Here is a 27,876-nt window from a genome sequence, read left to right on the forward strand (position 1 = left end):
ATATCATTCAGGAGTTTTATTTAATACGTAATACGTGCTCTGATTGGGTAGCTTCTCAGCCATCCGCCAATAGCGTCTCTTGTATGAAATCAACTGGGCAAACCAACTGAGGAAGCATGTACCATAAATTAAAAGACCCATTGTCTGCAGAAATCCGCGAACCAGCGAAAAATCTGTGATATATATTTAGATAGGCTTACATTTAAAATCCGTGATGGAGTGGAGCCGCGAAAGTCAAAGCACAATATAGCAAGGGATCACTGTATATGGATTATACTGTAACAAAAAATAAGCATTGGATAATGTCAATTGCATTTCTTTGAGTGAATATCTTTTCTTCTGTAACTTCTACTACCTATCATAGCATTGAAGTTGCTAAGTTGGCACATAGCTGTTCTTTTAGAGTATGTACATATTTAAGCTAGTCAGAGTAACTGACAAACCAGCATGTCACCATCTTCTATTATAGTAAAGTTTTCAGTTCTGATTTGATTTATCTCGACACTTTGCTGACTGTAGTATATGATTTGTCTAATTAGGATGGCTGATAGCTGGAATAAAAATTGATACTTTTTAATAATTTATTTGCCTGCGGAATGACTCTTGGATCATATATTTGTGTCGTCTTAGATTTGATTAACATCTTTCGCTTTATGTCGGTTAATATATTCCATTGTGACATACTTAATTATATGTGCCAAGAATTGATATAGTTTATTGGTCCAAAACAGGTGACTACAGCTCAGTCAAAAATCATGTTGGCCTCAAAGTTAGAAGTGTGATTTGAAAGTATGAAAGGGAATTTTGAACTTGTGAATCAAGACTCAGCACAACTCTGAAAACATGATTTGTGTAGTTACTGATGTTACTTTTGAAAAAATAGGGTAAGAGTGACAAGGCAAATATGTGATGATATGCCTCTTGTCTTGTCAGTGATTCTGGACGGGGTAGCAGCTTGTTAGACAGAACTGTAGCAGACAGAAGACAGCTTAACACCATGACATTGCCGGACTTCAGTGATCCAGAAACAGGTGAGGGAAACAGGCTTTGATCTATACCCGTTTTAGTCTTTTTTTCAAGATGATCAATTACAACTGTTAGTTTTCTATGCTTATAACAAAAAACATAATACTTCATTGATCATTGTAGATATTTAATTTTATCATCCTTATTAAACTTCAGTTTGATAGATGAAAGATACTTTAAGTTCTGTTCATCTGTTAAGGATGAATTAGTATTTTAAGATAGCGAATGTTTATTTGAATCAATCTTTTTGTTTTAAAAATGACTCATTTGAACAACCTATCTTGCACTGTTGGTCACTTTAACTATGTGCTAGAGGCAAGGTCAGAAAGTAAATGGATGAAAATTGAATGTTAATTATCTGTTTAAATGTTGGGAGATTCCATTTTGTTTGGATGGAATTTTAATTTCATTTTAATTATAAAATGTAATAACAAACTGTATCTTTAAAATTTGCAAAATAGTGGTTAGAATATATGTATAAAACTTTGACAAAATGTATAACGGTTGTCACAGAAAATCCTGCAGTGCTGCATCATGTTTTATGCTATGAAAAGGTTCATTATTCATTGTTCAGAATTATTATTTGCATTATGAGCTATTTTAACATAAACGTCCTGCATCCATACTGAAAATTCTCCCTTTCAAGTATTCAAGATTTGATTTGTGCGTCTACTAATCAGAGACGGCACATTTTACATAACTATATCAGTTATTACTTACTTTAAAAATGTTAGTTTGAATTCAGAAAAGAAATCAAGACTTTTCAAACAGAGATTAGTCTAATATACTGTATGTGTTGCTTTTGCAAGCCTAGTTCTTTTGCAGTTATTAATAAGTAAATGTCGGTAAACAAACCTATAAATAAATAAATAAATATCCATACAGGGTGATATGATACAGACTGCAGCCCTGCATAAACTGGGCACATAAGAGGTTCACACAGTATACTCGCCAGTTATTCTCATTTATCTTTTTTTTGAAGTTTATTATAATCATTTTGTTAAAATGTTTATTTTAAATAAAACTGCAATATTTAATCCCCTCCTCATCATGGGCTCAAATTTTTGAGCTCTCTTTGGATTTGCAGTTGCAGTTCAACTGACTCTAATGGACATCCATCATATACTTCATGCATGATTTAATTAACATCATCAAATTCATTTAAGTGGCATACATTTGTAATTTTATCAAAAGTTTATCTTTTGTTATTATATTTGCTAACAGCTTTCATTGTGCTAGCATCCAGTGCAGTATACAGCGCAACTGAAGAATAAATGTCTTACAGGTGAATGACACAGGCATTGTACTTTATTAATAAGAATTCATTTCATGGTCCCCTTTACAGCCGTTCACTTTCATTTATAGTTAATGGCTTATTATTGGGGTTTTTGAATTGCAGTACATTTGTTATGCACTGTAGCACTGGCTCAATGAGAACATTTTCAATGACAACCTCTCTTTTCTGGCCGTATTAGAGGTCCTCCTGTCAGTGTCCTGTATAGACTGACAGACTTGGAAAGTAGGATTGTCCCTGAATAAAGAAATCCTGATAGAGGGCATTTAAGCTGTTTGCCGCGTGGGTTGCTTAAATCTTTACAAATGGACTGATCCATTTTTCTTGCCGTCTGCTTTTCAAGTGTATAGTCCAAATTTAAATATTCACCCTTCCTGCTGTTATTAAAATTCCATCATCATCTTAGTCCTGTATGATGCAGTTTTTTTACACAGCAATGCGGCAGATATTTTATATGCCAAATTTTGCAGTCTTTCATTATTGTGTTTGATCTATAGGTGACCAATTATACATAAACATTTTAAATGGCTCATACTGCACGGTTTATCTGGTAGCTTTATTAGGAGTAAACCTTGTTTGATAAAATTAATTGTTTCAGAATAACTTGATTATACTGGACTGCAATGTAAAAACAGATTTATGCATATCTATAAAGTGCATTAATTCAGCATACCATTAAATATGTTGAGTTGTCAATTTTTAGTTCTACAACATTTTGATTTGGTTTTGAATTTCTCAAATCTTTCACTTTTTTTTTTTCTTTTTCCTTATTTTCCTCCTTTTTTTAGCTTCAGGTCTCTCTTCTTCTAACTCTGGATCAGAGCCTTCTCTCCACTTTTTTGTATCTTCACACCATTCCCCCCATTCCAAATCTGATCCCTCCCTGAAGTTCACCAGTCATTCTTTTTGTGACCATAGCCATGGACACCGGGCTTCCCTTTGTAAACCCTCTCTTTTTTACAGAAGTGTGTGCTGCAGTGTTTTCTAACTTTCTGACAATCTTTTTACTGAATTAACTGATCTGCTCTCTTTACCTCTCAAGTAACTTGCCATGCGAGGATTAAAATTCTCATTCAGTTTGCTATGAAAGATCTTGCTAAATGACTGTTTCTGAATTGTTTGTTAAAGTAAAAATTAAAGAGTACTTTATTTGTAAGTGTTACTGACAATGATCCCATAGATCTGAAGTTAAAACTTGGAATGCATATCCTTTTCCTTGGCATTATATGACATTTCATGTTTGTTTTTAAATCTGCTCTTTTGTCTTCTTTAGATACTTAATTTTAATTTTAATGTAGCTTATCGTGTATGAAGGTATTATTGATCATCTTTTCCATATTTCAGAATATTATTTTATTTTTCATAAGTCAAGACACCATTCTTTCACTAGCTATGGCTAATTACTAGATACGCTTTTAAACCTTTACGGTTACTATCTTTTCATACAGGAAATAATATTTCATTATACCAAAATAAAGTCCAGACAGCGTGATTGAATCTGTTAGAATTCTGTAAAGCAATATCAACTATATAATTTAAAAAGATATGAGATTAAAGATAATATAGTTCTTCAGTTAAGTCAAACAACTTTCCATATGACTGGATACGTAAAGAGACTTGTTTATCAATACCTGAAAATCTTTCATTTGCTGTTAATCGTCCATTTCTTAAAGCAGGAGTTATTAGTTCCAAAATTCTAGTGTTTGACACATCGATAACGATGGTCAGAAACTGATCTGAGTCTTTGTTTTACTGGCTTGTTTTCTTTTGAAAGATTTTTAATTTTTGGTTTGATTTGTTATTAAAGGCAACCCTCCAGATGCTTACTTTCATGGTTTTTACTCCCTTTTTTCAGTTTGTAAGTAGTGCTCAATTATAGGCGTTATCTTTTTACATACACTGCCGTCAACTGGATTTTAAACTAAATGATCTTTCCGCTGTCGAATGTAAATGCTAATGTCCATCATCAGTAGATGTAGTTGACTTTACTGTGTTGAACCAAGGCTGCTGCTCTTTATCCTTGTTTTCTGCCCAATAACAAATCACAATTTTGTAAAAATTTGAATGCACTTAATAATAACTATGGAGTTTCCATTATTAAAGAGGCAGTATCATTTCTCGAGGCCTAAACAAAATGTTCTCATTTATCGTCAAGCACTCCATTAGGAAAATGATTAGTTTTATAGACTTTACCCTGTAATACGGATGCAACGTTAAATTGTTTTCTAAAAAAAGTACAGTATGTGTGAGTACAAAAATTCAGCTAAAACTGGACTTTGTTTTTTTTTTTAGTAGTCCCAAAACAGAGGCTTATTGTGCTATTTTGTTTAATAGTAAACAATGCTCTGCATAATGCTTTTGGCCATGAAAAATGAATACTGTAACTTTAACAGTTTCCAGCAGTACTACCAACCCTTTTCATGTTCCAGTTTAAATGGCCGCTGCATGCGCTAGTGTTATTTGCCTTTTCACAGTGTGTCTGTTGTTTGCATGTTGATTTGCAGTTATTTGGTTTATGTTTTTGATCTGCATGTGCAGAAAAATTTTTTTAAACAGATTATGTTTTTTTATTCATTTATTTATTTATTTATTTATTTATTTGCTGAAATACCAAAGCTGCATGGAACACAAGAGATGAGATCTATTTGGTTTAAAAAATGTCTTCCAAGTACAGTATATGGCCTTGAAAGATTTGCCTAAGTTTTGAACACTTTGGTTGCTTTTCTTCATATCTCCCTCAGGAGATGTTAAGTTTTTTTGTGTGCATTTTAGCATGCATTTTAAAGGATTGATTTTTTTCTTTTTGTGTGTGGTTTGCTTAATGCATGGCGTATTTTGAAATATATTATACTGAAAAGGCAATTTCCTTACACTGATTTGTTTTTGTAGTTCATCATGACTTCTTTCCCTTAAATATTTTTATGTCATTATATTTTCAGTTTTGTTTAACATGACGGTATCAACATGTTAATTTTTTCTTCTTTTAAAGAGATTAAACTATGTCTTCTCTTTCAGCAGTATACGCTATGAGTGTTCTGGTTACAAACTACTATTTCAAATGTTTATTTTGAATAATTTAAATATGATTTAATAATGCAGTGAACATTGCTGGAAACAGCCACACCTAAGGTGTTTTACTTGAGATGTATGTTTCCAAGCAATGTCTTTGTTTCTCAACAACCAATCGATTTTCCTTGTAGTTTTTTATTCTGAAATTTTCATTTAATTACTGCACTGTGGTTGCAATGTTCTGTCTTGCAAAGAACAAAAAAAAAACCACTTTATGCGTTATCTGACATCTTTAATCTAGTACAAGAGTTCCCAAAGTGGTCGATAGTTTCAATAAAAAAAAATTTGGGGGTCGACGACAGCAAAAGTAGACCCCTTACTACTGCTATTTGTTTGTTACTTCAAAATATCTATGATTCCAATAGGTACCTAATTAAGAAGTAAAATAATTAAAAAAAACACTCTTTTGATAAAAACACATTACATACCAAACTTGCGAACGAAAAGGTAAAATGTGTCATTAAAAGAGTCACACGTAAGAATGCATGAAAATACATGGAGCACAAACATGTCTGTGCATTATCTTATCGAACGTCTCAAAGCAAGTGCGGACATGAAAAACCGTTGCATGTCCGCACTCGCTCGTGGTGGGACGAGATGACGGATATTTGATATTAGCAGAATCGATCAGTCTTGTACGGTCATGCTTTCATAAAACACTATAAATTGGTTCGTTTGATGTGACAAGTACTTATTTGTGATTTGAACTTTGAATATAATTATTTATTGAGGAGCAGTACTACGAAAAAGAAAATCAGAGGACACAGTATATTTATTCGAGTTTGAACAAAAATCTTCTGTTTCAAGTAAGTACATACTTTATTGTTATTTATATCACAGGGGCTGTCGAAATTGTTTGTTAATGAAAGTTTTTATTTCTTCAGATAATATGACTGAATGAAAAAAGAAATGCAGACAGTACAGCTTGGGCTATCTGTACTTATTTTGAGTTTACATATTTATTTCATAAATATCAAAAATGTAAAAAAAACTCTGCTCGTATTTTTTTGCTTTCATTTTCGTTAGTGCATATTCTGTAGTCCTTTTATCTTTTTCAATCATTAATTACAAGTGATTAAAATGAAAAGTTTGATATCTAGTGAAATATTTAATATCGAGTAATGTACACATTTATTAATTTGAGTAAGTAAAGTAAATGACTAAGGGGTCGACGGTTTTAAAAGTTTTTGGTAAAGGGGTCTGCGGCCAAAAAAAGTTTGGGAACTCTTGATCTAGTATATATACAGTAATAATATTGATGTGTAAAGTTAATTGTAGCCCTTTATTTCAATGTCTTTAAGCCTTTGTACTTTAGATTTGTAAAGGTTGCCAGTATGCTGGAATATTATCTATAGTTTATCCATGAATACCTTTTTATTTGCTGCATATTTACACCATCCAGTAAGTAAGTGATAGTCCAACAGACATCTCATGCCGGCTTCATGAGCACTTCCTTGAACCGAGATTTAATTGTAATCATCTGTGCAAGTTGGCGAGAGTTAACTGCCGGTGTGTTCACATTATTAGTCAATTAGGATAATTCCCAGTTTATTATTATTTAAGGTGGTGGTGGTTAATATGAATATAAGGAAATAAAAGTCTTTTCAGATGCTGAGAGAGAGGCTGTTGTAGTTGGGGGGACGGGAGTTTTATTTTCTAGTGTCAGCAGCAGGAGGACTAAATCAGGGGCTTGGAAGGAAGTAAGTGACGCCTTTGGTTCAGTGTTGTCCAACAAGTGAAGCTCTAATGGCTTGATATAGATTTAAATAAGCACAACTAAGTTTCCATATATGTAGAAACAAAATCTTGAGAAAACTTTAATTGCAGATTTATTTCTCTTCGTTCATTAAAATTTTCTTCACCTTAAAATGATTTCCAGCTGTTTTTTTGAAAAGGTGTTATTTTTTATATTTTGTAATGTTTTTAAATTATGTTTTAAAGACATCTATGTAGTAGTTTGAATTAAAGTGCAGATTTATACACATGAGCAACGATCTTAACAGTATTTGTAATTTGCACGCACAGTACTAGCAGTCATGAACAAGTATAAAATCCATTTGATGCTGCAAACAGATTTGAGTTCTAAAGTACCGATGACCACCAAAATACATATGCATTTTTTTTCTGTGGAACTTTTAAACACAGATTTGTTCTATGTATGTTTTCTGAGTGTTCTATGCTACCTACATCTGTCAGTAAGTTAAATTATATTTACAAATACATCAAATAAATATGTCTCGCTTTTCAAGCCGCCTTAATTGCCTCTGTGACCTCTGTGGTGTACGACATCTGCAGAATTAAACCTTCCATTATTTCTGGAATAATCAACAGTCTCCAAGTTGTTTTTGAAGCGTGAGTGTTGCTTGCTCCTTCTGTAAAATTTACTCTGCCTTTCTTTTCAGCCTTGCAGCCGCAGTGACCTTAGTGAGTTTGTTTTTTGTGATGCATTGTGTTTGCCCATTAGATTATGGGCAAAGATCATCATTTTACCCCCAAGTATCCATCCATCCATCCATCCATTATCCAACCCACTATATCCTAACTACAGGGTCACGGGGTCTGCTGGAGCCAATCCCAGCCAACACAGGACGCAAAGCAGGAAAACAAACCCCGAGTAGGGCGCCAGCCCACCACAGGGCACACAAACATACACACACCAACACACCAAGCACACACTAGGGACAATTTAGGATCACCAATGCACCTAACCTGCATGTCTTTGGACTGTGGGAGGAAACCCACGCAGACACGGGGAGGACATGCAAACTCCTGGGGCTCCTACCTGCGAGGCAGCAGCAATACCACTGTGCCACCGTGCCGCCCAATCTGTACTAAACTTGCTAAACTTTAACCTGATTAAAACTAACCTAATATTTTGATCTTTTGCTTAGTTCCTGTCGCTTGCTTAACCTCGCCGGATGGCAGAAGGATGCGCATGCACAATGACACTGACTGAAGCTGGCAGTATCTTTTACTTTTCTGAAATTAGGACGGGTAGGGCGCCAGCCCACTGCAGGGCACGCATACACTAGGGACAATTTACAATCGCCAGTACACCTAACCTGCATGTCTTTGGACTGTGGGAGGAAACCCAAACAGACACGGGGAGAAAATGTAAACTCCACGCAGGGAGGACCTGGGAAGCGATCCAGGGTCTCATAACTGCGAGGCAGCAGCGATACCCACCGTCCCGTCCCTAACCCCCAAGTAACTCTTTCATTATCATTAAATGCATTATAATTAATAACAGGTTCCATTTATTTCATACAAAATATAATCTTCAGATTGTTTCTTGGAGCCGCTAAATTTTGTTTTGTTAAATAATATCCTTTTGGTGCTGCAGTTCATTTACAGTGTATTCACTTCCTTCAGGAACTGCAAAACTGCAGACTATTTTGTGTATTAATGATTGTTTCACCTTAATGTAATTTAATATTAAAGATTAAGCAAAATATTTTTACCTCTGAAACTGGAAAAATGTATTCTAACCGTCTGTTTCCGGTTTCAGAAAATAGGCACATGAACATTGGTCCAACTTTTACATTTGATAGAGACTGTTTGTTTTCAGCCATCAAATAAAACTTCCGGCAGTGCTATGATAGGGACAAGGGACGTGTGGTTTCATATTTGACCGTTTGCATCCATCCACACAGTGTGAATTTCTTTGTTATGTAAGTGCCTGGTAAAGAGGAACTGCTGAGGAAACTTCACTGGGCCATAGGGGATGCACCCTAAACTAGGTCTTTTTCCACAAAGCCAAGAATGTGTTTGAAGTCCATTACAAGCGTTGGACCTGGATGTATTTGGATTGTTAATCATAACAGTCAAAAAACAAACCAAAACATTTTGATGCCTTTATTAGTAAGATCTGCTGCTTTCCAATTTGTGCCACAGGAGTGCCCCACTTAAACACAGGTAATGAGAGCTTAATCTTTATGGATACGGAGAAACGGCGAGTTTTATTTATGAATGTGGTAAGTTGCTTATTTTTATTAAAGGTAGTTTTTCAATATTGTATGGTTTTGACTTTTTTGCAAACTGTGGATTGCTTTGTAATTAGTAATAGTAATTCATGTGAAATCTGTTTGCATGGTTTAAAACATGTCTGGTCTGGTTGTATGTAATTTCAGTCTGTCGACTTGTCACAGTCTATAACACTAGGAAATATCTGTTGATGTTTAATATTCCTTATCGCTGGCTATTTTAATTGTCATCCAGCAATAAACCTCTCCTATTGTGCATTGGCTTCTTTTTAAGAAGCATGTGTTTTAACATTTAAAATAAAAAAAATGATAAATGAGTGCGGAAAATAAACATTTGTTGACAGTAAAAAGCACTGGGAACCCGGTGTGCATTTGTTATGTTATTTGATTTTCTTTACAATGACAACGTTCTATTGCTTTGAAAATGAAAGTAGTTTAAACCCATATTTTTAATAAGAGAAAGTAGTTATTCTTCAGCTGGTGTTTCTTCAATTTACTTTTGAAGTTAAGTCACACTCTCATAATATACTGCTCAAAAGAATTAAAGGAACACTTTTTAATCAGAGTATAGCATAAAGTCAATGAAACTTATGGGATATTAATCTGGTCAGTTAAGTAGCAGAAGGGGTTGTTAATCAGTTTCAGCTGCTGTGGTGTTAATGAAATTAACAACAGATGTACTAGAGGGGCAACAATGAGATGACCCCCAAAACAGGAATGGTTTAACAGGTGGAGGCCACTGACATTTTTCCCTCCTCATCTTTTCTGACTGTTTCTTCACTAGTTTTGCATTTGGCTACAGTCAGTGTCACTACTGGTAGCATGAGGCGATACCTGGACCCTACAGAGGTTGCACAGGTAGTCCAACTTCTCCAGGATGGCACATCAATACGTGTCATTGCCAGAAGGTTTGCTGTGTCTCCCTGCACAGTCTCAAGGGCATGGAGGAGATTCTAGGAGACAAGCAGTTACTCTAGGAGAGCTGGAGAGGGCCATACAAGGTCCATAACCCATCAGCAGGACCAGTATCTGCTCCTTTGGGCAAGGAGGAACAGGATGAGCACTGCCAGAGCCCTCCAGCAGGCCACTGGTGTGAATGTCTCTGACCAAACAATCAGAAACAGACTTCATCAGGTCCTTCCATGAAAACCCTAAATACAAAGAGGACTGTTTGACTTATTTTAGGTAGATTGCCCAGAGGGGACTGGGCGGTCTCTTGGTCTGGAATCCTGCAGATTTTATTTTTTTCTCCAGCCTTTGGAGTTTTTTTGTTTTTCTGTCCACCCTGGCCATCGGACCTTACTCTTTTCTATGTTAATTAATGTTGACTTATGTTTATCTTTTATTGTGTCTTCTATTTCTCTATTCATTTTGTAAAGCACTTTGAGATACATTTTTTTGTATGAATATGTGCTATATAAATAAATGTTGATTGATTGCACAGCACCGGGGAGCTCAATTAGCATTTGCCATAGAATACCAGAATTGGCAGGTCCACCACTGGCGTCCTGTGCTTTTCACAGATGAGAGCGGGTTCACCCTGAGTATATGTGAAAGACGTGAAAGGGTCAGGAGAAGCCGTGGAGAATATTATGCTGCCTGTAACATCGTTTAGCATGACTGGTTTGGTGGTGGGTCAGTGATGATCTTGGAGGCATATCCATGGAGCGACTCACAGACCTCTACAGGCTAGACAACGGCATCTTGACTGCCATTAGGTATCAGGATGAAATCCTTGGACCCATTGTCAGACCCTACGCTGGTGCAGTAGGTCCTGGTTTCCTCCTAATGCACGACAATGCCCGGCCTCATGTGGCAAGAGTATGCAGGCAGTACCTGGAGGATGAAGGAATTGAAACAATTGAATGGCCTTCACGATCCCCTGACTTAAACCCAATAGAACATCTGTGGGACATTATGTTTCGGTCCATTAGGCGCTGCCAGGTTACTCCTCAGACTGTACAACAGCTCAGGGATGCCCTCATACAGATCTGGGAGGAAAAGCCACAAGACACCATCCGTCGTCTCATTAGGAGCATGCCCCGACGTTGTCAAGCATGCATACAAGCTCGTGGGGGCCACACAAGATACTGAAAAGCATTTTGAGTAGCAGAAATTAAGTTTTTGAAAAAATAGACTAGCCTGCCACATCTTCATTTCACTCTGATTTTAGGGTGTCTACACAATTGAGCCCTCTGTAGACAGAAAACTTTTATTTCCATTAAAAGACTTGGCATCCTTTTGTTCCTAAGACATTGCCCTGTCGTTATTTGTATAGATATCCAACTTTATATTGAGATCTGATGTATCTAATGTGTTTCTTTAAAGTGTTCCTTTAATTTTTGTGAGCAGTGTATAATGTGAAAATAAGTATCAGTGATGTACAGAGTGTTTGGATCTGATCTGCAAAGATTGTTATGGGTGCTGTGTCTGCTTCATTGTGGGGTAGAAAAGTATGTTGTTTGTATGTCTGAAGTCAACAATTCTCCTCAGCAAGCATCCTCTTTCTTGTCCAATAAATACCTCATTAATTTCAGATACAGACGATACTGTATATAGTTATATCTTAGTACAGACTCCCCTACAGATTCATCACCCATCACACTCACTGACTGCATCACTGATTTTAAGCTATGGATGGAAAATAATTTTCTCAAACTTAATGCCAATAAAATTGAAGTATTTCTGGTAGGTCCAAAATCCCAACCTTCTAAGGCATCCAGTTTCTCTGTTTCTGTTGATGATACACTTGTCAAACCTGCTCCTGTTGTCAGAAATCTTGGTATTTTGTTTGATGCATCACTTAACTTTGAGCTCCACATTAGGTCTCTTTCCAAAATTTCATTCTGTCTCTCTGTAACATTGGCCACCTCCGTCCATTTCTGTCCTTCTCTGATGCTCAAACTCTGGTTCATTGATTGATTACTGTAATTCCCTCTTCTTTGGCATCCCTGCAATACCTATACATAAGCTACAGTATATTCAGAACTCCGCAGCCGGAGTCCTCACCCGCACAAAGCGTTCTGCTCACATCTCCCCAGTTCTCTCCCAGCTTCACTGGTTACCAGTTCCATCACAGATTAAATTCAAGATTCTACTTCTCACCTTCAAAGCCCTACATGACGTTTGCCCCCGTCTGCCTCACTCCGCTCCTTACACTCTTCGTCGCTCTCTCAGGTCCTTGAGCAGTCATCTCCTGACTGTCCCACGCACCAGACTCTCCACCAGGTCCTTCAGTGTTATGGCCCCTCAACTCTGGGACTCTCTTGCTCAGTCTCTCCGAGTTTGCTCCTCTTTTTGCAGTTTTAAATCTCAACTTCTATGAACTTTTGTCATCTGTGTAATTTTTTTTTTTTTTACTCTGTATGTAAAGTGACCTTGGGTTTGTGAAAGGTGCTCAATAAATGTAGCTTATTATTATTAGTAATATTGAACTAGTGTCCCAAATCTTAAAGTTGCGAGTGGCATCTAAGTTTTGCTTATTTTCAGTATCAACTCTGTGAAAGGTTTTAGGTAAGTTTGGGTTTTTGCTGAAACTGGACACAATTTGATTCTACCTGTCAGTGTTCTAAACATTGTTAAATGGCAAAGTGTTTTTACTGTTTACAAAAAATTTGAAGAGCATAATTGTAAAAAGTATTATTTACAAAAGTATTCATCTGAGAATTTTCTCTCATTATCCCTTGTAGATTTGCTTAAGGAGTATCAAGGCCAACAGCAAATGTTTTGTATGAACCCCTTTTTATCAAAACAGAACATCATCTTTTTTTCATATGGCACTCAAATTAGTGGCATGTCATTTTTTTAACTTGACTTTTTCTCTAATCATTCAGTCTATGTCATTGTTTCAAGGAAGAGTAACCAATAGCTATTCCCAGAAAGATTCTACCTATTATGTACGTCTTCAATTCATGTGGAATGCTGGGTTCTGAGAGAGTTAAATACCATATTCTGATCTGTCCTTGCATGGCTCTGTTTCTCACTACTGTACTTCCATTCTCTAGTATTTCCATGCGTTCATCCAAATAAACCCTTTTCTACTTCTGTCTGTTTACTAATTATCCCTCCTTTTTTCAGAAGAAATGAAAATGTTCATCTTTTAAAAAAATGATTGTACAGTGCATACATCCCAAACAGATTATAATCGTTTGGCTGAAATTATGACTGCTGTTGTAAGGCTGAAAGTAGTATACATATTTTATATATATTTACAGTAATCTTGAAACCTTCAGAACTGTACCGTAATGATTATATTATTCATAATTTTACAGACTTCAGAGTATCCGCCTCACTTGGTTAGATAATAGCTAAATCATTCTAATGTGTCTTCTCGATAAATTTAAAAGTTTATCTATATGACCCAGTAGTTTGTTCCAGACTACCTCTGATTTTTAACTGTGACATTTAGTACATGATTTACTACTGTATATATTAGCGGATAAGTCGGGACTTGATTTTACAGTATAATTTCTGGTATTTTATAATGTCAGCCGTATAAGTCGAATGCAGAAAACTCGCGCTATTGGTACAAGAGATTATGATATGCTAACGTCCACCTGAGAGAGTAACCACGGAGCACACGGCCTTTATTTCTATGTAGGTGCGGCAATGCGCTGTATCAGCATGTGCTCCTAACCTCTCTGTGTATGTCTCTCTCTCTGTTGTGCTCAAATACTCAAACTATTCCAAAGTGACGTTTGTACTGATTTGTGTTTTTTGTATCTTATGCTCTCATACACCTTCATCGTAAGAGCATCCATTACCCACAATGGAACGTTTGATCAGAAAAACTGCACCGCTGCAACAAAATTTGATGCGTCTGATAAACTAATGTGAGATTGGAGGAGGCAAGAAGATGTTAAAAAAAAAAAAACATTTTTGAACGATTGTATAAGTTGGGATCTGATTTTATGATTGATTTTCCATGTTTCAAGTCCCGACTTATGCATGAGCATATACAGTAGTTAGCTAAAGGAATTCTTATGGATTAGTTTTATAGTTTTATCGTTGTGTTTGAGAATTTGGAAGACCTGAATTGGGTCCTTACATAACTTACTGTATTTAAGGCTAAGGAAGTTTAATTTCCTTAGCATGTTACAGCAGGGCAGGTCCTTTAATTCAGAACTGCACTTAAGGCCATGCCACATTTGACAGCGTTTCCAGTGATTGTCAGTCCTAGCCTTAATTTACATTAGTGTGCTCCAGTCACGTAATGTGACATACCCAGCAAGTCACTTTGACAGGTTGGATTTTGTCCTTAGCTGTAAGAGCAGGCAGGCTCTCTATGCATGAGAGCTGACAACTAATGAATGCTCACCTGAAGGTACATAAATAAGGAATAAGAAGCACAAAGGTTTTGAACCTTCCAAGAAGAGACACTTCTCGGTCTCATGTTTCATGTTTTACATGCCATGAGAGAAAGGGCTGAAATTGAAGCTAAACTCACCATACCTATTAACCCTTCATACAGCACTGGCCCTGTCAGGCAACACACCATTTTCATTCAGAAAAAGGGACTTGCAAGACTGTCCTGGAAAGTTATCATGCAGTCGCTAAACTTGACATTCCTAGCAGTTATCAGTTGTGTACATTTACATGGTCTGGCGAAGAGACCAGTGACCTCGGTCTGCAAGTCTGACATGCCATACGAGTAGAAGTCAGCTTAAACTGCCGTTTGTGGTATTGCTTCTAGACTTGGTGTGTCCTTTAATGGTAGTAACCTGAAATGCACACAGTACTCCAGATGTGGTCTCATTAGAGCACTAGAAAGTCTTGATTCATGTCCAGCGGTTTTTACAAATATGACCTGTCAATAGGCAATTAAAAGGTATTTATTAAACTTTTTAATTGCATTTGCACATTGCCTAGGCAATTAGAATGTTACGACAATTCTCCTGCAAGACGTGGCTTCTAGACCTCTATGTATAATAAGTGTACCTTTTGCCTACTTGTGGGACTTTGCACTTGTCTACGTTAAACTGCAAGTCTGTTTGGATTCTGCTGTTCCCGTGTCATTTTCTGCAATTTGTTATCTGCCAAACTAATTTTATGATGAATTGAACAAATTGTGCCTAAAACTTAAGGGTGTGCATGTCATTTAGACGGTTGGTTGTTCAGTGCAATTTTGTCGAATGTCTCGAGCTGTGACATTTAGCCTCGGGGTTCAATACACACTGATTATGTATTTCTTGTCCAACCCCTTTGACAGTAAAAGCAATTGTCTTAAGTTGTGAGGGGAAACTAAATAACACAATGCTTTCTATTTATAAGTTTGTTGTTCATTGTCGGGATTCATCCATTGGTCATATAAATATTTGTGCAATAGTGCTTGAAAATGCCATGTTATCATTTGTGCTGTTTTCTTATACTTATATGGGCATTTCAGTTTCATAAGTTCATCTTAAGTTGTTATTTTCAGTGCAGTAATCATATGTTGATAAGCCGTCTCATTTTATTTTCTTCAAAAGTATACATTATTCAGTAGATTCTTTTGGTTAAAAATTAAAGATATTAAGGATATTGTCTGCATTAAAGTGGTATATGGTACTGGTGTGAAATTAGTACACTAATTTAAGTGTAATATTGTCTCGTATATAGTATTGTTTTTATGTTTTTGAATGTTTCTTAAAGTACTTCATGGACTAATTAAAAATTTCTAAGCATGGTGTATGAGTTTATTGGTTTTGTGTTTCCAGCAACAGAATGTCATATACTGTATGTCTTTTGCTATGGTGCTCCCTGACTCTGAGAATTTGTGTTGTAGGAATATAGATGAAGGGATTCACAAGGCCTGTTTTATTCATCTTGGATTTTAATTTATTGTATGATTGTATATGAAGTTTCTCTGTCCCTTTTTCCTCTTGTGTTGTGTGTTGGGTATTTCGAGTTCTGCCTAATTATGTAGAATAAGAGAAAAAAAAAAAACAAATCAGTGAAGGATCAATATTGCCTTTTATAAAGACTCACTAGATTTTAAGTTTCTTTTACAAATAGAAATGTAATGATTTAAGTTTTTTCACCAACCTCTGAAATGTTTTTCTCACATTGTCCTCTGTGTGTTGCTGAGTATTTGCACTTTTTTCCTGAAGTGTTTGACTGGAATGCTCTTTTGAAATCAGTATTGGTTTGGATTCTGGTTAACTCATTCATGCCAGGACAGATAAAACTATGCAAAGTAAAGATTTTTAATTCTAAATTATATTACAGTTACATGCACAGAAATACCTGTCAACATGAATATATTTCAACATTTTTTTAGTTTAGAATTTACCTGATGAGAATGTCCCTGTATAAAAGCAGATTTAAAAGGCGATTAGATTTTGTTTTACAATTTGAAACAAAACACCTTCTCTCTTTGACAGATGTGTTGACATATAATATTCAGTAATTATGGACATTGGTGGTGGTTGTAATGTGCATTGTGGTATTTATTTGAGTGTTTTTTGGATTTTAACATTTTGGTGACTTGTGAAAAGTCTGAACTCATAAACTGATCATTTCCTTTTATATTTCAAAAATATTAAAAATTTAAATTCCAGTTGAAATCTATCTTAAAGCAACTAATCATAGTGTACACATTAGATTATTGTGTTTGTTATGATTATAATTTCTAATAATTTCCTTCCTAATGATATATGTTGTAAAAATATATTATTTGAAGCAATTTATGAGAACAGCCATGACTTTACACATTAAAAGGTTTTTTTTTTTTTTAATTCAGCATATTTTTTGCAAAGATCTTTTCATCAGGGTAATTATCTGTCACATTCAGATGTTAAGGTCTGGACTAGAAAACAAAAGAGAATGGTGAAAATGGAGTCAAGAGAGCAGGCATATTTCTAATACCCTGCAAAGCAAGTACAAGCAAAAGAAAAATCTCAAGACCTGTTTTAAAAGAAAAAAACACTATTGTAAAAGTACCTTTTAGCTTACAGTACCATTAAAGCAAAAAAAGATTATTATTATTATGGGTTCTGATATACTGGATCCAGAAGCTATGTGCCACCATCTTGTATAGGTGAGACATAATGACACTATGCATCATGTGATTGGCCATATTCAGTATAGATTTGGTCTTGAAAAAGAGCGATGACCATCAGAAAAGCAACACAAAATGGCGTCACCAATATTACCATACAATAATTCAAAAAGTGCAAAGACAAAGAATACGAGCATAGAAAATACATCAATTATTACTAAATGTTTCAATACTGTGTGAAACAAGTGTGTCTACATTGAAGGTAAACCACTTTCACCTGAAATCTTGAAGGCTGCAATTATTACTATTATTATTTTTGGGAAATACTTCTCTGAGAACTATGTCTTAAAAAAAAAAATATTGCATGCCATATTGCAAGAAATGCAGCTAAAATAAGAGTTCAAAATTAATGAGCAGTTTTAAACATCCATCCATTTTCCAACCCACTGAATCCGAACACAGGGTCACGGGGGTCTGCTGGAGCCAATCCCAGCCAACACAGGGCACAAGGCAGTAACCAATCCCGGGCAGGGTGCCAGCCCACCACAGGACACACACAAACACACCCACACACCAAGCACACACTAGGGCCAATTTAGAATCGCCAATCCACCTAACCTGCATGTCTTTGGACTGTGGGAGGAAACCCACACAGACACGGGGAGAACATGCAAACTCCATGCAGGGAGGACCCGGAAAGTGAACCCACAGGTCTCCTAACTGCGAGGCAGCAGTGCTAACATTTCAGATAGATTTAATGATACTAACATTTCTTTCCAAGGAAAATTGATTGTTCTTCATTATATAAATATATTGTAACAAACTTAAGGACACTTAGTCCTTAAAGTGTTGTGGACTCTATCTGTAATTGCTGTAAAGCAAAGGTTTTGGGTGTCATCCCATTGCAGTTGCTGCTTTGTGCTCATATGTTGTTTCATCCTTGGTGATTGTCAATAAGTGAAAGCCTTTTTCCAGTCAACTCTACTGCGAGTTGCTTGTTCTTCTGTGCTGAGAAAGGAAATGGGGGATTTGTCAATGATTTCATCCTTTCTCTCTCCCCTCTCCCCTGTCCCTTTACAGTAAGCCCAGAACAACATTCACACTTTTTCATTGTTCATCATTTTGGCAGTTTGTCTAACCTGTATTATTTTCAATTTGGATATAAACTGCCTAAAATACTAATTATTTAAAGCTGGAACAACAATGTATTAGATTTGAAATGTTATTGAAATATTTACTGATATTCTTTAATAGTATTGTAGTGGAATGTCTTAACAGCATATATTATAAACATTAATTATCCAATAAAATAATTATAAATTGGCATTAAATGCCAAAACAATTCTTTTAATCTATCTCTTATATATATTTCTCTTCTGGTTCGTCCTGCTTCCTCTTCAAAACAGGTCCCCCCCACATGCAGCCCACACGGCATTTCTCGATTCCTATTCCTCCTCTTCCAAACCCTTCCCCACGCTGCCTGTGGCCTCCCATACACCCCCACGCCGCTTTTCTCGATTCCTATTCCTCCTTTGGACTACCGCGTTCCCCACTCCTCTCTCATGACCCCATTGGTGTCATGTCACTGCCCTACATCTAGCCTGATTGCGGAGCCTTTCCCTTCCGCCATGTGTGCGCCTGGGAGTCGTTCCCATAGCCTGCTACAGGAAGGTACTCTCTCGACCATTGGCATTGGTTTCACTCCTTGCTATTTTCGTTATACTGCAACAGTTGTTTCTTAAGCCTTTGTTATAAAATGAACAACAGTATCTTCTCTGTCGATGGGTTTTTGTGCAACGTCATCTCTATTCCGTGATCCAGCAACTGCCTGTTCCTATCAATGGGTTATTTCTTGACACAAACGGTTGACGAAGGCAATGCACTCTCACTACGACATAGGGTCGTAGATTTCGTTGCATCACATTGGGACAGATTTGGAGACGTCCTTCCTTCTGTTCTTTCCAACGCAAGTCGAGTTATCACAACAAGTCATGAGTACTATCAATACATGGCAACATCTGGAGTTTATGGTGGTGAAGCTGAAATTCAAGCTCTTTCCGAGATTCTCCATGCTACCATTGTCATTTACTTCAAACGCGACCCCAACATTCCGCCTTGCATTACGTTTGCTAAGATTTGCGTTAATACAACAACCAGTCTTCAGCCATGGTCAGTTGTACGTGACTTTTTCTAGGGTTAGATCTTCCAACTCATTATCTGTCGTCTCCAGCAAAACACCTATTCACAACTGCGTCTTTCAAGAAGTATTTCTTTCTTCTTGATTTCTGAATTCCTTTCTCACCGTTTTCTGTTCCTATTCTTACACCACCGTATGCTACGGCGGACGTCGGCTAGTACATAATATCCTCAGGTACTTGGAGTTATTTATTTTTAACAGTATGAGTTGATATTGAAATATCAAATCAAATATTGATTAAGAAAGGTGTCTATCACTTAGTTGAAAAGTAATTAAAATAGATTACAGTGAAAGTTATGTTTTTCATTTAGATTACCAATAGTTAGCTGGTGCTTTTGTCCAAAATGACTTTCAAGTCTCAAATAAATCGTATCGCTGCTTCCACATTCCTAGGTTAGAATTAGGATTGACGTGTTGGCAGAGGGAAACAGTGAGGAATGATGAATGAGAACATTGCGTTTCATAATGTGTTACCTTAGCCACAAAATAACACAGTTTGCTATTGCCAAATATTGCCTTGTTAGTCACTCATGTTGTAAGTCTTTGTCCTCTTTCTTGTACCTTACAGTGAGCTCTATATGTTTCAGTAGTATACCTTTTATTTATTTTCTTCGGTTTTTGCTTTGTTATAGGTTTGCGTCAGGTCTGTTTTTTTTATGAAAAATTTTATAAAGCACTTTACAAACTTAGAAATAAAATTTTACTCTAAAATCTGTTTTATATAATGCTTTTCACAGTCTACACAAAAGTCCATCTTAAGCAGTAAATACAATCTAAGATTCAAAAATTAAAATACATCTTAAATCATGGAGTAATAATCATTGGAAAGAAATTATTAAGAAATTAATCCAACAGGTACAGAAGTTTTTTGTTACAAAATTGAGCAAATCTTTGTATAGCCTAAAATGCTAGAGAGAGAAGGTGAATTTTCAGTTATGATTTGAACATTTACACATCGGACACCTTTAATCAACAAGTCAACTAAAACACAAAAATAAAGTGTTGCTTGTTAAATGTTGCATGCTTTGCAGTGTTATAAAGGAGAAGTGAGTGTTTTGTTCAAGCTTTGAAAGCTGGAAATGAAGCATTCTAGTGGGCCTACGTAGTAGGAAAACCACTTTTACTTCATTTTGAGGAGGCCTTTGTTTTTTTACATTCTGTCTATTACAGGTTTTCTAGCTGTTTGTCATGCATCAAATCAACAAATGACTTTCTGCATAAATTTTCTGACCCGTTGCTTACTTTATTTCCAAAATTCTTGTAATTAGCATATTTCTACAGTCACCTGTTGATATTGGGAGTATTAGAGGTAGACTGACTCGCTTATTTAAAAGCTTTTATACTGGGCATTCTTTAATGTATTAATATATATAGCACTAAAAATGTATTTTTATAGTGCTGTCCTGGTATGGAAAATGGTTAATGCGGTTTGATTTATCATATATTTTACTTTATTTGAGATTACTTATTTGTCCATGCTTTTCCACTCAGGTTCGGTTCATGCCACTTCTATTGCTGCTTCACGAGTGGAGCAGGCCTTGTCTGAAGTTGCATCTTCATTGCAAAGCAGTGCTCCAAAGCAAGGGCCTCTTCATCCTTGGATGACTCTTGCACAGATCTGGCTTCATGCAGGTACGAACTATGTGTTTTACTACAAGCATAAAGCATTTTTAAACTGTTGGAAGACTAACATGGATATCCATATATACTTTGGTAAGTTTATGAATCCCTTTTTAAATGTTACATTTTCATTAGCAGTTTGTTGTTTAATCAAAATTAGCAGAAGGGATAGATGGACAGAGGGATGTTTGAATATATCCAAGTTTCTAATTTTAAACCAAGAACTAATTCCAGTAGGGCTAAGAACTGCAATTGATGGCAAGTTGTTCAGATCCATAGAGAAAAAGGCAGACTCAAACCTTAACATTCCTGTCACCATGCTTGACTGTTGCACAAGTTACAACACTAAGAGAAATAGAGACAAAACCTGGTTCAATAGAGTGAGTAATAAAGGCACTGTGGAAAATTTAAAAAAATGAAATACATAATTTTTTAATCAGGACTAGAGTCTAATTTCAAAGCAAGTAAATATTCATTCCCAGAATTTACTAAAATGGGTCAAAGCTGATTGGCTAAATATGTAAGCACCAGTTACAGTTAAGGCATATAGCAAGGCCTTCAGTTGATAAAGGAGGACAACATGAAACATATTCTGATGACTACTCACTTCCATGCAAACTAAATTAATTCCGCTCTGTGTTTGATGTGAAAATCAACATGACAGCCACATGGCAAAATGGCTAAGGCACTGGACTTTAAGCAAGAAACTTCTCAGTTCACGTCCTGCCTTTGGCACTCTGCATGACTCTGAGCAAGTCATTTAACCTGCCTGCACTCCTTCTGTAAAACATATCAGTAAACAGCTGTAATGTATCTTAACAGTTCAGCTTGAATAAAGGTGACAGCCCAAATACCATAATAACTTGCTGTGGAGGACTGCCAGGTTCTCATGCCGGTCCTCACCCCCAGGCCGCCAGGAGGAGCTCTCACGACAGCAGGATAGTGCCCCGAGGTCCAGCAGGGCCTTATGGACTTTGTAGGATTTATACACAGCCCTGCTGGATACCTTGGGAGCCACCAGGAGTCGCTGTGGGGGGGCTTATGAGCTCTTTTATGCCTTGTGACCCGGGAGTACATCACGGTCACGTGATGGGAAGGAACGACGTGCTCCGGATTGAAGTAACGGACTGATTGCCTGACCCGGAAGGAATAAGGAACTGTGGACTGTTGGGACAGGAACACCTCCGGGTCAGGGGCTATAAAAGGACGATGTCTCAGTCCAGACACTGAGCTGAGCTGGGAGGTAGAGGAGCAAGTGTCTGGGCGAGGAGGAGAGAGATTATTGTGTCTATTGTAGTGATTTATGAGTAGTGTGGAGGGTGGTTGGTGCACTGTGGAAAAGGAAAATAAAAAGTCTTGGACTTTTACCTGGTGTCTGGAGTTGTCCCTGAGGGTTCAAGGGAGCACGAGCGCCCCCTACTGCCACATTGCATTACACTCCACTCCAACAACCAGAGGGGATGCTTCCAGCATCCATTATTAGTCAAGACCTTGATTCTTGTAGAGCTGCTGGGAAGGGTCTTGGCCTTTCTTTTTCACTGAAAGTACTGAAGTCATGTCCTAATCAACTTGTTTCTATTTTACAGAGATTTTTAGTCTTTTGGTTAAGCAGTAAAAGTTCTACACTTGTTTTAGATGGCTACTGTAGTATTTTCCAAAAGCTTCCACTGTGTACGGTCTAAAAAAGTTCTATAATTTCAGTTAAGAATTACATACCTTGATAAATACGCAGAACGTTTTAGTTGAGCAACATTGCCGCAGTGTGGTAGAGAGTATTGTATGAGCAAGATTGGTATGCTGTGCAACGCTGGGAGGATGCACTGATAGCACCCACCACACAAGGAGTTATATAAAATAAATGTTAAGTTTTTATGTGTGTGAACTGTTTATATTGATAAATATCTATAGCTATATATAATATGTACACATTGTATATATACATAGTATCTACACACCAATCATCCACAAAATTAAAACCACTGGCAGGTTAGGTGAATAACATTGATTACAATGGCACCTATAAAGAGTTGGGATGTATTTGGAAGCAAGTGAACAGTCAGTTCTTGAAAGTGATGTCTTGGAAGCAGGAAAAATGAGCAAGCGTAAGGATCTTTGACTTCTTCTTCTTCTTCTTCTTTCAGCTGCTCCCGTTAGGGGTTGTTGCCACAGCGGATCATCTTCTTCCATATCTTTCTGTCCTGTGCATCTTGCTCTGTTACACTCACCACCTGCATGTCCTCTCTCAACACATCCATAAACCTTCTCTTGGGCCTTCTTTTTTTCCTTTTTCCTGGCAGCTCAATCCTTAACATCCTTCTCCCAATATACTCAGCATCTCTCCTCTGCACATGTCCAAACCAACACAATCTCGCCTCTCTTGAGTTTGTCTCCCAACTTTCCAACTTGAGCTTGCCCTGTAATGTTCTCCTTTATAATCCTGTCCATCCTCGTCACCCCCAGTGCAAATCTTAGCATCTTTAACTCTGCCACGTCCAGCTCTGTCTCCTGCTTTCTGGTCAGTGCCACCGTCTCCAACCCATATAACATAGCTGGTCTCACTACCGTCCTGTAGACCTTCCCTTTCACTCTTACTGATACCCGTCTATCACAAATTACACCTGGCACTCTTCTCCACCAGTTCCACCCTGCCTGCACTCTCTTTTTCACCTCTCTTCCACAATCCCTGTTACTCTGTGCTGTTGATCCCAAGTATTTAAACTCTTCCATCTTTGCCAACTCTACTCTTTGCATCCTCACAATACCATTGACCTCCCTCTCATTTACACAATGTATTCTGTCTTGTTCCTACTGACCTTAAGTCCTCTACTCTCCAGAGCATATCTCCACCTCTCCATGGTCTCCTCAATCTGCTCCCTACTATCGCTACAGATCACAATGTCATCAGCAAACATCATAGTCCACGGGGACTCCTGTCTAATCTCGTCTGTCAACCTGTCCATCACCATTGCAAATAAGAAAGGGCTCCGAGCCGATCCCTGATGTAATCCCACTGTCACTCCTACTACAGACCTCACCATGGCCACACTTCCCTCGTACATATCCTGTACAACTCTTACATACTTGTCTGCCACTCCCGACTTCCTCATATAATACCACAGCTCCTCTTGTGGCACCCTGTCATATACTTTCTTCAAGTCCATAGAGATGCAATGCAACTCCTTCTGGTCTTCTCTAAACTTCTCCATCAACATCCTCAGAGCAAACATTGCCTCTGTGGTGCTCTTTCTTGGCATGAAACCACACTGCTGCTCACTAATTATCGCCTCCCTTCTTAACTAAGCTTCTACTACTCTTTCACATAACTTCATGCTGTGGCTCATCAATTTTATCCTCATATAGTTACTACAGTCCTGCACATCTCTCTTATTCTTAAATATCTGCACCAGTACACTTCTTCTTCACTCCTCAGGTATCCTTTCATTTTCCAAGATTCCATTAAACAATTTGGCTAAAAACTCCACTGTCACCTCTCCTAAACACCTCCATGCTTCTACAGGTATGCCATCTGGACCAACGGCCTTTCCATTTTTCATAGTTGTCCTTACTTCCTCCTTGCTAATCCATTGCACTTCCTGATTCACTACCTCCACATCATCCAACCTCTTCTCTCTGTCATTCTCTTCATTCATCAACCTCTCAATGTGCTCTTTCGATCTGCTCAATATACTCTGCTCGCTTGTGAGTACGTTTCCATCTTTATCCTTTATCACCGTAACCTGCTGCACATCTTTCCCAGCTTGGTCCCTCTGTGTAGCCAATCGGTACAGGTCCTTTTCTTCCTTCTTAGTGTCCAACCGCTAATAGAACTCATCATACGCCTTTACTTTAGCCTTCGCCACCTCCTCTCTCTTCACCTTGTGCCTTATCTCCTTGTACTCTTGTCTACTTTCTGCATCTCTCTGACTATCTCACTTCTTCTTCGCCATCCTCTTCCTCTGTTTACTCTCCTGTACTTCCCCATTCCGCCACCAGGTTTCCTTTTCCTTCTTCCTCTGTCCAAATGTCACGCCAAGCACCCTTCTTGCTGTCACCCTTACTACATCTGCTGTAGTTTCCCAACTGTCTGGTAATTCTTCACTACCACCCAGTGCCTGCCTTACCTCCTCTCTCTGAACTCAGCCTTGCAGTCTTGCTTTTTCAAATTTCACCATTTGATCCTTGGCTCTGCCCTCACTTTCTTCCTCTTCTTGATCTCCAACGTCATCCTACAGAACAACATCCTATGCTGCTTAACTGCACTTTCTCCTGCCACCACTTTGCAGTCTTCAATCTCCTTCAGATTGACTCTTTTGCATAGGATGTAATCTACCTGTGTGCATCTTCATCCACTCTTGTACGTCACCCTATGTTCCTCCCTCTTCTTAAAATACGTATTCACCACAGCCATGTCCATCCTTTTGGCAAAATCCACCATCCTCTGACCTTCTTTATTCCTCTCCTTGACACAATACCTACCCATCACCTCCTCGTCTCCACTGTTCCCTTCACCAACATGTCCATTGAAATCCACTCCAATCACCTTTTTCTGTCTTTTGGGTACACTGTTCATCACTTCATCCAACTCACTCCAGAAATCTTCTTTCTCATCCATCGCACACCCAACTTGCAGGGCATATGCACTAACAACATTCATCATCACACCTCCAATTTCCAGCTTCATAATCATTACTCTATCTGACACTCTTTTCACCTCCAGAACACTCTTGACATACTGTTCCTTCAGAATAACTACTACACCCTTTCTCCTCCCATCCACACCATGATAGAACAATTTGAATCCACCTAAGATCCACCTGGTCTTACTCCCCTTCCATCTAGTCTCGTGCACACACAATATATCAACCTTCCTTCTCTCCATCATATCTGCTAACTCTCTCCCCTTACCAACCATACTGCCAACATTCAAAGCTCCTACCCTCAGTTCCTCTCTCTTTACCTTCCTCCTCTCCTCCTGCCTCCGGACACGTCTCCCCCCTCTTCTTCTCCTTCTTTGGCCAACAGTAGCCCAATTTCCACCAGCACCCTGTTGGCGAACAGTACTGGTGGCGGTCGTTGTTAACCCGGGGCTCGACCGATCCTGTATGGAAATTTGTATTGTCCGTATTATTGATTTGGCAAAATTTCACACCGGGTGCACTTCCTGATGTAACCCTCCCCATTTATCCAGGCTTGGGACCAGCACGAAGAAACACACTGGTTTGAGCATCCCCTGTGGCTTGGTTCGTAAGGATCTTTGACAAGGAGCCATTATTTTCATATGGACCTTTTTTCTGAGAGATTCAAAAGAGGTGTAAGGTGTTGCCAAACTCAAAGGGAACAATGTTTCTTGCTTTAACCTCAAAAACGTTCAAAACCAATAGATTTTTCATAATAAATTCACCTGTTATTTTTCTAATTTTAATGATATCAGATGAAACAATCAGATGAACTTTTAAATACATTCAGAATTATTTAATTTTTTTCATTATTATTATTCTTACTGAACACCTTTCCACCTAAAAGCTCATTGTGCTCTACAATAATTACAAATATAACATGAATAAAACAAATGCAACATGAACAAAAGCAAAATGTTGAAACGGGGACTTCATGCAATACAAGTATATACAAAAATGTCCATTAAACTGGAGATGATGATGATATATACAAGATGGTTTGAAGTCGAGGTTCTACTTGTCTTAGGTCAGCCCCACACTGAAAAGGCTCATTTTGTAGGCAAACGGTGACAGAAGACATCAGTAAAAAGATCCACAGTTTTTATGACACAACCTGTCCGAGCCACAACTAGTGCCACCATGGACACAGAAACGAGAATAAATGATAGAATAGACTTGGTAATGGGGAATCAAAACAGATACTACAATTGGTTATACACAAGCTAGAGAAAGTTAGCAATATGAACAACTGCCATAATTGCTATAACAGTCCTGTTTTGTATTATAAGAATCAGTACTCCACCTTGATTTACATTTTGAGACTTTTAGGGCCTTTCTAATATCTCTTATCATATATACTCAGCAAAAAAAGAAACATCCTCTGACTTTCAACTGTTTTTACTTTCAGTAAACTTAATGTGTAAATATTTGTATGAACACTAAAAGAGTCAACACCATAAGACATAAACTAAAAATGTTTCACAATGTGTCCCTGAATGAAGGGAGGCTCAAAATCAAAAGTACCAGTCAGTATGTGGTGTGGCCACCAGCTGCTTGAAGTACTGCAGTGCATCTCCTCCTCATGGACTGGACCAGATTTGTCAGTTCTTGCTGTGAGATGTTACCCCACTCTTCCACCAAGGCACCTGCAAGTTCCTGGACATTTCTGGGGGGAATGGCCCTAGCCCTCACCCTGCGATCCAACAGGTCCCAGATGTGCTCAATAGGATTGAGATCCGGGCTCTTCCACTGCGAGGATGATCAGCAGTCCTTCCTGTCTCCCTGTAGCGCTGTCTTAGGCGTCTCACAGTGCGGACATGGCAATTTATTGCCCTAGCCACATCAGCAGTCCTCATGCCTCCCTGCAGCATGCCTAATGCACGTTCACGCAGATGAGCAGGGACCCTGGGCATCTATCTTTGGGCATCTTTCACAGTTGGTAGACAAGTCTCTTTAGTGTCCTGCGTTTTTAGAACTGTGACCTTAAATGCCTACTTTCTGTAAGCTGTTAAGGTCTTAACGACCATTCCACA

At 37.7% G+C, this 27,876-nt stretch overlaps 1 protein-coding gene across 1 annotated transcript in view; it reads left to right on the forward strand.

Moving 5' to 3' along the window:
* The window catches only part of ttc7b (tetratricopeptide repeat domain 7B), a 176,557-nt gene that overhangs the window by 134,925 nt on the left and 13,756 nt on the right, over window positions 1-27,876 (forward strand). The window contains exons 17-20 of the mRNA XM_039741203.1: window positions 934-1,031; window positions 4,128-4,178; window positions 21,039-21,179; window positions 21,390-21,547. Coding sequence (XP_039597137.1) covers window positions 934-1,031; window positions 4,128-4,178; window positions 21,039-21,179; window positions 21,390-21,547 — 448 coding nt within the window. The remainder of the gene's footprint in view (window positions 1-933; window positions 1,032-4,127; window positions 4,179-21,038; window positions 21,180-21,389; window positions 21,548-27,876) is intronic.

Source organism: Polypterus senegalus, chromosome 18 (assembly GCF_016835505.1).
Source record: "Polypterus senegalus isolate Bchr_013 chromosome 18, ASM1683550v1, whole genome shotgun sequence".
Taxonomy (NCBI): domain Eukaryota; kingdom Metazoa; phylum Chordata; class Cladistia; order Polypteriformes; family Polypteridae; genus Polypterus; species Polypterus senegalus.